The 12,547-nt window shown below is 58.7% G+C and overlaps 1 protein-coding gene across 3 annotated transcripts; it reads right to left on the reverse strand.

Moving 5' to 3' along the window:
• Nucleotides 1-1,478: 1,478 nt before the first annotated feature.
• FES (FES proto-oncogene, tyrosine kinase) lies at nucleotides 1,479-12,323 on the reverse strand. 3 transcript variants are annotated; one of them, XM_073799857.1, is made up of 19 exons: nucleotides 11,965-12,323; nucleotides 11,250-11,471; nucleotides 10,885-11,058; nucleotides 9,399-9,495; nucleotides 9,085-9,268; nucleotides 6,995-7,132; nucleotides 6,803-6,922; nucleotides 6,545-6,667; nucleotides 6,225-6,411; nucleotides 6,018-6,101; nucleotides 5,306-5,515; nucleotides 4,851-4,973; nucleotides 4,445-4,498; nucleotides 3,517-3,635; nucleotides 3,144-3,238; nucleotides 2,907-3,030; nucleotides 2,511-2,668; nucleotides 2,273-2,395; nucleotides 1,479-1,843 (listed from the first exon to the last, which is right to left on the reverse strand). In XM_073799857.1, the coding sequence occupies exons 2-19, from the start codon at nucleotides 11,460-11,462 to the stop codon at nucleotides 1,701-1,703; spliced, it is 2,469 nt and encodes an 822-aa protein (XP_073655958.1). In that variant the 5' UTR covers nucleotides 11,463-11,471; nucleotides 11,965-12,323; the 3' UTR covers nucleotides 1,479-1,700. The 3 variants fall into 3 exon arrangements, with proteins under 3 accessions (XP_073655958.1, XP_033708067.1, XP_033708068.1); XM_033852176.2 differs by having other exon boundaries at nucleotides 11,854-12,322; XM_033852177.2 differs by lacking the exon at nucleotides 6,995-7,132 and having other exon boundaries at nucleotides 11,854-12,323.
• Nucleotides 12,324-12,547: the final 224 nt, after the last annotated feature.

Raw genomic sequence — 12,547 nt, forward strand, 5'->3', positions numbered from 1 at the left:
ACAAAGTCTGGCCAATATCTTAAGGGGGAGACCAATTGTTTGTTTCAGGCCCCCTCCCTCTAAACACCTGCCTTTCCAGCCCAGCCCCTTCCTAGTTGCCCATACTGCTCCAGAACTCAGCAAATGTTCCATGGGGGAAAACTGGCATTGCATTTTGGGTTCCTCCAGGTACCAATCCATAGCACTGTCCCTGTAAGCACCAGAAACTCCATTTCTTTTTTTCCCTAGTAGAGTCTTTCTGTTTGGGACAATTCTGATCATCAGAGATGTCCCATCTCAGCAAATGTCTCAGGGAAGAAAACAATTGCCCATCAGTTCAACTTGAAGGAGTTTTCTCCTCCTTGAAATTTTAAGTCATGTGGTCTTTCTTTCTTAACACCTCTCGCCATTGTCTTTAAAAATTACTATTTACATCTTATGTTTCCTCCTAGTTGTTGCAATGGGCGTGGGGACTTGCAGGGACCATATCCTACCCAGAAGCAGAAGTTCTTCAGTTCCGCTTTTTACCACTTCTAATGGAGACACAATTTGAATTGTTAGTATTTTTACTTAGTCACACTCTAACTTGATTTCCTCTTATTGAAACAAGTATTGTCTTTTATCTCTTTGAAAATAGATATCAACTACTTCATGGCCATTTTATCTCCAAGTTCTTACTGCTTTGCTCTTCGTTGCTATAAATCTTTCCAGGTTTCTGTTTCGCAGTCTATTCATACTTCTTTGTCTTCTTCGTTTTTTTTTGGCTGCACCATGAGGCATACAGGACCTTAGCTCCCTGACCAGGGATCGAACCCGCACTCCCTGCAGTGGAAGCGCGGAGTCTTAACCACTGGACCACCAGGGAATTCCCTCGTTGTCTTCTTGACCTTCACCGTTGCTGCTAGAAGTTTCAGATAACTTTGTAGGTTTCAGGGGAGTTTAAGGGAGGAGGTAAGGGCTCCCAGCTCTGCTACCCATTGCTCAGTAAACTTGTCTTGAGAGATGGGAATAGTTTTCTTTCTCTTCAGCTACTCCAGTCCCCTTGGAGTGGAACTCTAACTTCCCCTGACACTCTCCTCTTCCTGTTTCTCATGTGACTGTGGTACACAGACATAGTGTCTCTGACATTTATAAGCTAATGACTTTCAAACCTCAGTTGCCAGCCTTTACTTCCATCTGAGCCTCCAGACTTATATGTCACACTTACATCCCCACAGGCCCCTGAAACGCAACATCTCTAAACTCACCATACTTCCTGCAGCTCTCTGCTCCTCTGCCTGGGATCCTAATTCAGAAATAACACCACCATCTGGTCAAGAAGCCTGTATATCATCCTGATCTCTCTTCCTCTTCCCCAAGTCGCACACCCAACAGCTACCAAACCATGTCAGTTCTGCCCTGTGAACACTGTCCGTCCTCCTCCTTCCCCACGGCCACGGTACAGGGCCTCTATTCCTTCTAAGACCTGCCCTCCAGAGGAGCGCGCATGCCAAGAGCACTTGATGGGCACAAATGGTTTTTATTAGTTCTGCCTGGAAGAGGAATCCCTGGCAGGAACAGGGATGCACAGCAGACACGGAGCTGCATCCCTGCCGGCAGCATAGATACCGTTGGCTGGAGTCCAGGATGATGAAGAGCTGTCCAGCGGCGTGACCTGGAGCTGGTGAGGAGGTATAATCTTGCCTACAGAGGCCACTGGCTTGAGAAGTGGGGCCCCAGTCTCACCGATGCCGCTTTCGGATGCTCTGCAGCTCCTGGTAGATGGTGCTGAAGCTGGGTCGCTGCCCGGGCTCGGAGGCCCAGCACTGCTCCATGAGTCTGAACACAGCATCGGGGCACAGTTCGGGGCAAGGCAGGCGGCCCCCTGTGAGGACAGGCATAGCACACCAGGCGTGAGGAGGGGGTCTGAGGGGGCCTAGCAGCCCCTGGGACATGCCATGAGCAATGGGAGCTGCTTAAGGTACACTGTTCTTAAGGAGCCCCTTCTCTTCACCAAAAACACAGAGATTCTAATCTCAAGCCACCATGGGCTAGTTGTATGATCCCTGCAAACCTCAGTGTTTCCTTCTGTAAAAGGGACCTATTAATCCCGACCTCACATGTTATGAAGAGTAAATGAAATAAACGGATGGCCTGGCACACAACAGTGTTTCACTGGATGGTAGCTCTAGGATTATTCTTACTCTGCCTCAGTGGGAAGGACAGGGCGTTAGGAGGCCTGGAGGAGTCCAGCTGGAGCGCTGGGAAGAGGGCTTGGCTCTGAGGCCACTGTCACGCCGCAGGGTTCCCTTACCCTTTTCCACAAACTCCCGAGTCTGCTGATTGCTGAGGTTGGGGTAGGGGGAGGCCCCCAGGCTGAAAGTCTCCCAGAGCAAGATGCCAAAGCTCCACACGTCGCTCTCAGAGGAGTAGCGGCCTACGAGGAGGTGAGGCGGCGTGAGTGGGCCACACCCATTGGCCAGAGAAGGGCAGGTGGTGGGACCCATGCCCAGCCTCGGGCCCTGCAGCCAGAGCGGATCAGGCCCAGGTACCGTAGTTCAGGGCCTCCGGTGCGGTCCACTTCACGGGAACTTGTCTGAGACCCCCCGAGGCTGCGTAGATCCCGTCGGCTTCCTCCCGGGACATCCCAAAGTCACTGATCTTCAGGACATTCTTCTCTGTCACTAGGCAGTTCCGAGCGGCCAGGTCCCTGGGCGAAAGCAGGACAAGGGCTCATTTAGCCAATATCCACGCAGCACCTGCCACCTGCCCGGCCCGGGGTCCCTAGACACAGCCACGAGCCAAAGCCGCCCCTGCTCCTGGGATGCCTGGTCCATCAGAGAGGCAGACTCCACCCCTGGAGCTGGTGCCTGCTGGTGAGGGGCAGCAGCGCCTGCATCTGGTGCGGGGGCGGGTGCCGGGACTGCCTGCCGCGCCCACCCCCTCACCGGTGGATGCAGCACTTGCTCTCCAGATACTCCATGCCCGCAGCCGCGTCCCCTACCATCTGCAGCAGAGTCTTCACCCTCAGGCGGGCTCCCTCTGTCCGGAGGAAGGTCAGGAAGTCGCCCCCTGGGAGTGGGCGGTGGGGACAGAGCTCGATGAGCCTTCTGGGGGTCGGAGGCGGCGGGGAGACCTAGCCCAGCGGCACACCCCAGCCCTGAAGGTCAGCTCGCTCTGCTCACCCTGCACAAGCTCCATGACGATGTAGATGGGCTGCTTCTGGGTGCAGACGCCGATGAGACGCACGATGTTGGGGTGGCTGTACTGCTTCAGAATCCTGGGGGCGGGGGTGCAGGGCTGCTCAGGCTCCCACCTCCACCGGGTGGGGGGCCTTACACATTCACCTCGTTGGCCCCGGGAGCCCAGGGAGCCTGAGGCAGGGTGAGAGCAGGGCAGCAGACCTGGAAGTGTGACTTTGGGTGGGTCCCAGAGCCTCGACCCCTCCACACTACGGGGGGGCGGGGCTGTGAGGATGAAACGAAGTCAAGCACCCTGCCGTGTGCAGAGGAGCCCTTCCTATGTGGAACCTCCGGGGGTGGGTATTTCATCACCCACCTCGCTTCCTGCAGAAACTTGGCCTTGAGGTCGGGTGGGAGCGTCTCGCGGCAAGATTTCACGGCCACCAGGGTGTTGTCTGCTCTCAGGCGTCCGCTGAATACTTCGCCAAAGTTCCCCTGAAACGGTCTGGAGCTCCTATCTGTCTTCCCTGGACCGTGGTCCTCTCCTGCACTCGGGGCACAGCCCACCTTGTCCCCACCGGCCCTTGCCTCAGTGCCCCCGTGCTCAGACCTGCTCATCCCGGCTCTCTGGTCGGGGGATGAAGCGTACACATGGGACAGGCAGGGAGAGTCACCTCTGACTTACCATGTTCACTGAGAAGTGACACGGAAGTCCAACAATCACTTTTGCTTGGGTTGGTAAAGCATTATGGTTTTTAGGAAAGTGACTTCTTTCCTGAGTAGGTATTTTATTTTATTTTTCTTTCTTTCTTTTTTTAAATTTTTATTTTTAGGCCACACCACGCAGCATGTGGGATCCTAGTTCCCTGACCAGGGATCGAACCTGCGCCCCACCTCACCGTCGCATTGGAAGCGCAGTCTTAACCACCGGAACCACAGGGAAGCCCCCTAAGCAGGTATCTTGTAGCTCATGTGAACAGAGCGTGTCTCTCTTCCCTGAGGAGGCAGGGGTGGGGCGGGAAGTGTGTGCGTGTGAGTGGCATGGGGTGGGTGCTGGTGGCAGAGCCATCTCTGGGGAGCTTCCAGGGCAGGTGCTTTTCCCCCCGGTTTCCTGCAGGACAGCGTACGGCGGTGGCTGGGCAGGGAGTCAGGGGTCCAAGTTGGAACTCAGACTGAGGCGGGGAGGCTGAGAGCCCTCTGCGGGTGGGGCCCTGGTGTGACTCGGCCTTTGGGATGGAAGGAAGTGACACTGGGGGAGGGGGAAAGCAGGCGGCCAGGAGCCTGGCAGAGCACACTCAACTCACCCGCCCAATCTGCTCACCCAACACCAGGTCCTCGTGGCTTAGTGCCCACTTGTCCTGGGAAAGGGAGGAGTGGGGGGTGGGGGGTCAGAAGTCAGTGAAGGGAGGGAGTGCTGAGCGCTATCAAGGACTGAATACCCCCTCCCAACGCTGTGTCTTTCATTTCTTGGCACCTTGGTTTGTTGGTCTGCAAAATGGGGGTTGGACACAAGACCACACTTAGATGACTCAGGGACCAGGCAGGGGCACTAAATGGGTGAGCACCAGCCAGGGGTGTGTGGCCCAGGGAATGGGATTGACCTTGACATTCCAAACCTAGAGGGAGGCCGGCCCCCTGGGGAGTGTATAGGACCCAGAAAGCCCTTCCTGCTCTGATTCTGTGTGGGCCCCAATCCTGCCACAGACTCACCTTGGGCACAGCCCTGTTCAGGATGATACCGCTCTTCTTGGTGAGGGGCTGCTGGGAGCGCAACAGGTGGTCTACGAGCAAGGGGATGCTGGGAAAGCCATCTCCTTCCAGTCGGTAGAGGTTCTGCAGGGTAGGGGGAACTGGGGTCAACAGCCTCCATTGCTGAGGGGGCCTGAGCCCTGGGAGAGGAGAGGAAGAAGGAACGGCAGGGAGAAAGGGCCTGCCTGGGATGAGAGGCAGAGACCTGATGCTGCACGACAAGTCTGCTCCCCCGTCCTATGGGAGGACGCACACCTCTGTTTGGTTGCAGGGACTGGGTGGTCTCTGGGGCCCCTTTCAGCTCTGCCAGGGAGCCATCTAAGACATAGCAGCTCCTTTCTACGCTCCCTGGTGAAGGGGAAAGGAGGGGAGGGAGGGGAAGGGAAGGGAAAGGCTGGGGTTCAGGCCCCACTCACATCAGCACACTGGATGATGAAGTGTCGAGGCTGGCCGTCCCACAGCACAGACAGCACGTACTCCTGCTTGCCCTGGCTCTCCCGGACCACGAAGTCCCCAGAATGTGTCAGCAGCTCAGCCACCTCTGCCCGCGGGATGGCTCCATGGTACCACAGCTGCTCATGCAGGGGCTTCTGCACCTCTGGAACGAGCTGCAGCGGTGGGGGGAGCTAGACAGGGACAGGGGAGGAGCAAGGAGGGGTCACTCAGCCAGCCCGTCAGCGGAGGCCACTAGGCCGGCCAGTTGGGGGGTGTCCGGCTCTCTCTCATACACTCCTTGTCCTCACAAAGCCCGCGAGAGCCATCTGCAACCCTTGGAGCCAGCAATAAACACCCAGGCTGGGTGATCCCAAGCAAAGCTTTTGCCTTTTCCTCCAGGCCACAGCCCCCAACCACTCCTGGAGCAGAGAGCCGTGGGGTGACGAGGCTGCAGCTCCCTTCCACACACGTGGGTGGTGGAGAGGAAGAGGGTACGGGGGTGGCACGGAATCCCAGGGAAGAGATGGGCTCCCCAGTAAAAGTGGCCTGGGAAGAGCCTCCTCTAGGGCAACGCTGAGACTAAACCCAAAGCACCGTGGTAGGAGGGGCTTAGGGGGACGCCCCTGAGACCGCTGGCCTGGCCCACCCCTCAGAGAAGGGCAGAGGTGCGGGTCCGGGCTGGGCTCCACTCACCGAGAACTTGGGGCGGAAGATTCCTGAGATGTGGCTCTTAAGGATCTCCAGGGTGGGTGTCCTTCCCCCTTCTCGCTCCTGCTCCTGAGGCCAGGGACAGACGTCAGCGGGTGGCCAGGCTTGGGGAGGGGGAGGGTGAAAATGAGGAGCGCGGCCCCCGGTGGGCGGGCAGGGCTGGCGGTGCAGGCTGCGGGAGGGGCGGCTCACCGAGGACGAGGTGGAGTGGCGGTCGTCCTGCAGCAGCAGCACGGGCAGGGGCTTACCGGGGCCCAGCTGCTCCAGCTTGGCCTGCAGCAGCTCCTGCTGGGCCTGCAGCTTGGCCTGGCTGCACAGCGCTACCTGCAGCCCCTGCAGTGCCTCCTGCAGCACCTGCTTCTTGCCCAGCAGCTGCACCCTGAGGGCAGGGGCGGGTGGTTGGGTGGGGGGAGAGAGGGGCTCAGCCTGCAGCTGGCGGCCAGCAGTGCGTCAGGCAGGCCGGACGGAGGAAAGGGAGGGCCAGGAGGCTGCTGTAGGCGGGCCCCACTCACCGCTCCCGGGGGTGGGTGGTCTGCTCCTCAGTCCAGAGCTCGTGCTGCAGCTGAGTGACCACCTCCTGCTGGCTGAGCACTGTCTCAGTGGCCACGGCCAGTTCTTCTGTCACTGAGGTCAGCCTGTGCCCAGAGGAAGGGCAGTGTTAGAGCCAATCCCCTCAGATGCATCCCTGCGGGGCCAAGCAAGCCTGCGGGCTGGCCACAGCTCTGTGTGGACGGCGTCCACCCCCGACCCCGAGCCGAGCCACCACACACGTGTGCTGCACGCTTTCCACAGTCAGCTCGTTCAGCTGCAGCTCCCCGGGCTCCAGCAGTTCAGCCTCCTCAAGCAGCGACTCATCAAAGGTGACACAGGGTGGGACGTCAGGTGTGGACCTGCGGGGGACAGTGCCCATCAGTGCACAGGCCAGCAGCCCTGGCACCTGGCTGCTGCAAGGAGGGGCTTACCCATACTGGTGCAGGAAGCCTTGGTACTCGGCCTCGGGCTGGATGTGGGCAACCGCTGCAGCCATCTCCTGGTGAATGGCCACCACCTCGTCCTGCACCAGGCTGCTAATCTCCAGGTATTCCTGCAGGATCTCCTTCCTGCCCCCAGATGGAACCCCGGGTCAGGGGGGGGCCTCAGGCTGGACAAGGCTAGGAAGCTTGGGGCCCGTGGCACTGGATTTGGACCCACCCTGGGGTTGATCCCCACCATCCATCATTTACCAGTCAAATTACCACAGGCAAGTTACTTAGTGTCTCCCGGGAGTTTGTAATAAGGCCCCAATGAGGGCCTATGTGCAGAGTGTGTGGTTTGAGCAAGTGCTCGGTACATGTGAGCTACAAATGTGCCTGCCCTGGGCATAGCCCCGCAGCTGGGGCTCCAGGGCTCTGATACACACGTAAGCCATCGATGTGCTGCTGATCCTGCATTTATACCTCCCCGAGCTCCAGTCTCATGTAACTATCCACCTACTCTAAATGTCCTGTTGGACATCTCTCAGACACCCAAACTCCACCAGTTGAAAAATGAACTGCTGGGACTTCCCTGGTGGCGCAGTGGTTAAGAATCCACCTTCCAATTCAGGGGACACGGGTTCGAGCCCTGGTTGGGGAACTAAGATCCCATGTGCCGCAACTATGGAGCCCACGCGCTCTGGAGCCCGCACGTTACAACTAGAGAGACGCCTGCACACCACGACGAAAGATCCCGCGTGCCGCAACTTAAGACCCAACACAGCCAAAAGTAAATAAATAAATATTTTTAAAAAGAAAAATGAACTCCTATTCTTATCTCCTGAACCTGCTTCTCCCACCTCATTCTCCATGTAGCCTCCACCACCCAGGGGCTCCAGGCCAAATCCCTGTAGTCATCCTTATCTGCTCTATCCACACCCCACTTCCAGTCCATGAGGAATTCCCACCGGCTCCACCTTCAAAGTACGTCCAAGACCTGACCACTTCTCCCCTCCATTGCTACTGCCCAGGTCCAGTGGTATGGTCTGTGGTCTGGATCACTGCAGTAGCCTCCTGCCTGGTCTCTCTGGTCCTGTCTTGCCCCCTGAAGTCTGTTCTCAACACAGCAGTCGAACTGACCTCATTCAGACGGCTCAGATCATGCCGCTCTTCTGGTCCACCCAGAACCAAAGTCCTCACAACGGCCTGAGGGACCCTCTATCATCCCTGGACTCCTCCAGCCCCGTGTCTGACTCTGCCCTTCCCTCACTCAGCAAAGGCTACACTGGCTTCCTTGCTATTCCTTGATTTCAGGCGCTCTCCCACCTTGCGGCCTGTGCGCCTGAGATTCCTCTTTCTGGAATGGCTCTTCTTCAAAATCCCCCTGGCTCATTTCTGCACTTCTGAGGCTTTCCCAGACCACTCCATTTAAAACAGCAAACCTGGGACTTCCCTGGTGGCACAGTGGTTAAGACTCAGCGCTCCCAATGCAGGGGCCTTGGGTCCGATCCCTGGTCAGGGAACTAGATCTCGCATGCATGCTGCAACTAAGAGTTTGTGTGCCACAACTAAGGAACTGGTGAGCCGCAACTAAGGAGCCTGCCTACCACAACTAAGGAACCCGCCTGCCGCAACTAAGACCTGGCACAACCAAACAAATAAATAAATAAAAATGGCAAAAAAAGAACATATTCCTTATAAATAAATAAATAAAACAGTAACCTCCTTCCCTGTCCCCCTGCCTCCCTATCCTCTCTTCTTGTTTTATTTTTCTCCATAGCACCTATCATCTCTAACATGCTTTCTATTTTACTTATTGATTTCCTTTTCTTTCTCCACAAACGAATGACCCTAGAGGACAGATATTTTTGTCTACGTTCTCTGCTGTATCACACAGCAGAGCCTAGAATGGTGCTCAATAAACATAATAAAACCCTGAAATAAGGGGCCCAGAATAATGTAATTTGGATGTAAACTGACTGGCCCAGGGCGTGTTCTCACGTGACTACACGCCTGTCACTTTTACAGGACTGCGTTTTCTGGACCCTGCTTCTGGGCTTCAGGGCTGTGATGGGGGTCGGGGGATGGGGTGGGCTTACAAGATGCACGCCATCTCCTGGTGCAGGTCCTGCAGGGACTGGAGCAGGCCAGGCAGCATGAGCCGGTGGTGGTGCTGGTGGTGTAGCTGTGCGGCCCGCACGCCCAGCACATAGCGGTTGTGGTGAGCGAAGAGCTTCCACAAGCTGCGCACGTACTTGTCCTTGGCTTTGTCACGGTCTTTGTCTGCCAGGTTGGGGGAAAGAGGCGTGGGTGACAGCACAGAGGCCTGGGTAGCAACCCCCTCCCCGGGTACCTGTGGACAGTTCTGGGCTGGCTTGGGATTCCCATCCTGGCAGCGAGGGAAGCCCCGGACCTTTGCTGGCCTCCTGGTACTTGCGTCGGGCCTGGGCACTGTCCCGTGCCAGGGCTCGGTACTGGCTCTTCAGCTTCTCAATGTCCTGGCTGTGGGTCTGGAGAGAGGAGAGACCAGTGTGGGACAGCAGGTCCCCAGAGGATTCCTGTCCGAGGTGAAGCCCTGGACAGGTTCTGCAGTCCAGGCGGGCAGCACATCCAAGTTCATCCTTCAGGAAGGGCCTGGAGACCTCTGGGACTTAGCCATTGCTGCTGAGGTTAAGGTTAGAGGAGTCGGGCTAAGGACAGGCCCCCGGGGGGTAGCAGAGAGCCGGACTGGGCAGGCGACAACTGTCCTTCCTTGGTCTAGAGTGGTATCTGGTGGCAACTAAGGTCCAGCGGCAGGCGTGTGTGCTTGGTTTAACACTCTGTTGATGCCATCTTGAAATTCTTAATAATTTTTTGACAAGGGGCCCCGCGTTTTCATTTTGCACTGGGTCCCACAATTATGTTCCTGGTGGTCAAGACCGGAGTTCTCATCCCAGTTGCCTGCTTCTGCACTGGGGTACTTAGGGCAAACTCCACTCCTCTCCTCAGAACCTCAGCTTCCCCATCTGTAACAGAGCTAAATGCAGACTAGATCAGCCCTTTTCTTAAGGTCCAGGTAGGCTTGTAGGCCATGCAGTCTCTGTTGAACTTGCTGGGCTCTGCCACTGTAGCTCTTTAGTAGCCACAGATAATATGAAAACATATGGGCAAGTCTGTGTTCCAGCAAAACTGCCTGCAAAAGCAGGCTGACCCCTGAATTATATGATCGATCGTCTGGGAAGAGAGGAGTGCGTGAAGGCTGGCCACCAGGGGCCGCTGTGGGCCTGCAGCAAGGCTGGGTTTGCGCTGGTGGGACGGGTGTGGTGCAGGCTGCTGCCCAGCACATTTAATAAGAAGGCTAAAGCATCCGCGTAAATAGCTCCAATCAAACAGCCTCTAGTCAGAGGAGCTGAGCAGGATTCAAATGAAGACAGACCCACTTCACAGCCCCAGTCCTTAACCTCCGAGTCAGGGGGCCACACTGCTGCCTTGTGGGGTCTCTGGGTCCCTGGGAGGAGCCAGCCTGGGCCAAGGGCGGGCAGAGTAGCCCTCATTCCTCTCTCACTGTCTCTCGGACCCGAGGGCCAGCTGGTGCAGTGCAGGAGGTGGGTCACAGGTCCTGCGCTCCTCCCAAGCAATGGCTGGATCACTCATCCTTGTATTCCCAGCACTCTGCTCAGGTACACAGTAGGGTGACAGAAAAGGCGTGGAGAGGCCCTGCTGCAGCCCGGCCCAAGCTATGGTGGGGAGGGCAGGGAGGGGAGGAAGCTGGGCTGGAGCAGGCGCTGGGGGGTGGGCCTGTGGTCAGATACTTACACTTCTTCAGTGAGTCCAGGGGTTCCTTGCAAAACCAGCCCTTTTCAGCTCAAAATGTAGGCAGAAATGACCAGGTGAAGCCCGGCTGCCACCCACCCACCTACCTTGGTGAGCTCCTGCTGGAGCTGCTGCCACTGCTCGTTGTAAGTCTTGCGCAGCTGCTGCCGCTCCCGGATCAACAGGCTCAGCTTGCTCAGCGGCCCTGAGTTCAGATCTTCTGCGTGCTGCCTCAGCAACCGGCTCAGGCCCTCCGTCTGGCTGGTGATCTCTGCCCAGGTCTACAGCATGGGGCGGGCAAGGCAGGGAGTGGGGGACAGTAACTCCCACGCCTGGGCCTGCCCAATCGCCAACCCTCCCCAGTGGGCTCCGGGAAAGAAAGGGGCAGGCAGACCTACCCGGCACCCCCAGGACTTCGTTGGTCGAGGGCGGGAAGGGTGGTGAGGAGGCCTAGGGCCCTGTAGAATCCCACCTGACTGATGGGGCTCTGGGGGCTGATGCCCCGGCTCTGGCCCCCGCTGTCCTGCAGTGACATGTGGTGCAGCAGCCCAGCATATTCTCTGTCACTCTTGACCCGCTGGGCCATCCACTTCCTCATGCCCTCCAGCAGCCGAAGCTCGGCCTCCTGCATCTGCTGCACTGCCCCGTGGCCCTGGGGACTGCACAGCTCCGAAGAGAAGCCCATAGTGTGGTCCTGGGGACCAAGAGAGGAGAGGCCACCACTGGGGGCAAGGCAGAAGCTGGAGACGGGCGGGCAGGACAGGGAAGCTAGGGGCTGCCGGGCCAGGAGGAGCCGCAGACAGGCAGGAGGTGGGGGGCTGTCCCGCTGAAATGCAGCCATGGGTACAGAACACGGCCTGGCCTGGGAAAGCCCTCATTGCTTCCTGTGTCCCAGGTCGAGGCCTGGTGTCAGGGGTCTCCTTCCCAGCCCTGGAACAGAAACCTCCCGGAGCCTCCCTCCCTGGGCCCTTCCACCCAGCACCCGCTGCAGGGGCAAGGTGCGCACAAGACTGCCCCTGCCGGCGCCCCAGGCAGCCGCCGCCCCGGACCCTGCCCTTCCGTGGCCCCTGCCCTACCTGGTCCCGTGTCCCGCTCTCTGATCGCCTGCCGGGCCCCTGCCCACTGCCTGCTGACCCCGCTCCCCGTGCCCGCCACCGCTGCCTCCTGGGCCTCGGGGCAGGAGTTACCCGCGTGGGCAGCTGATCCTGGGGCCGCCGAGGACCGACTCAGACTCAGGCCCGCACCACCCGGGGCCAGTTCCTGATTCCGCGTTTCCTCCTCCTGCGGTTTCAGTTGGCCCCGGCCCCCGGGGCGGGCCGGCTGAGGGGAAGGGGCGGGCGGGAGCCCCCGACGCCTGCCCGCCCCCCTGCCCAGTGCAGGCCGCTGCCTCAGCCGGCCACACGGCCACGGAAACGGAAGGGAGGAGGGGGCTGGGAAAGAATGGCCCAGAAGAGAGCAGCCTGCGCCCGGCACTCCCCAGGGCCCGGACAGCGCCGGGGAACACGGGGAACGGCCCAAGGGGGCGGCGGTGGGCGCCTGGCACAGGGCCGGGCTGCAGGATCGCGTCGGGCCGGGGAGTCTGGGGGTCCAGAGCCTGGGGGCGGGCGGGCGGTCTGAGCAGCAGGCCAGGGCGGCCCCAGAAGAGGAAGGGGGAAGCCTAGTCCAGGCCTTCCCCACCCCACTGGATTCCCCAAGGAGAGCTCAGGCGCCAGCCTCCATTTGAATAAAATTTCCAAGTAAATATCCCGAGGAGAGGCCTGCTCCTCAGGC

Source organism: Tursiops truncatus, chromosome 2 (assembly GCF_011762595.2).
Source record: "Tursiops truncatus isolate mTurTru1 chromosome 2, mTurTru1.mat.Y, whole genome shotgun sequence".
In the NCBI taxonomy this organism is placed as follows: Eukaryota; Metazoa; Chordata; class Mammalia; order Artiodactyla; family Delphinidae; genus Tursiops; species Tursiops truncatus.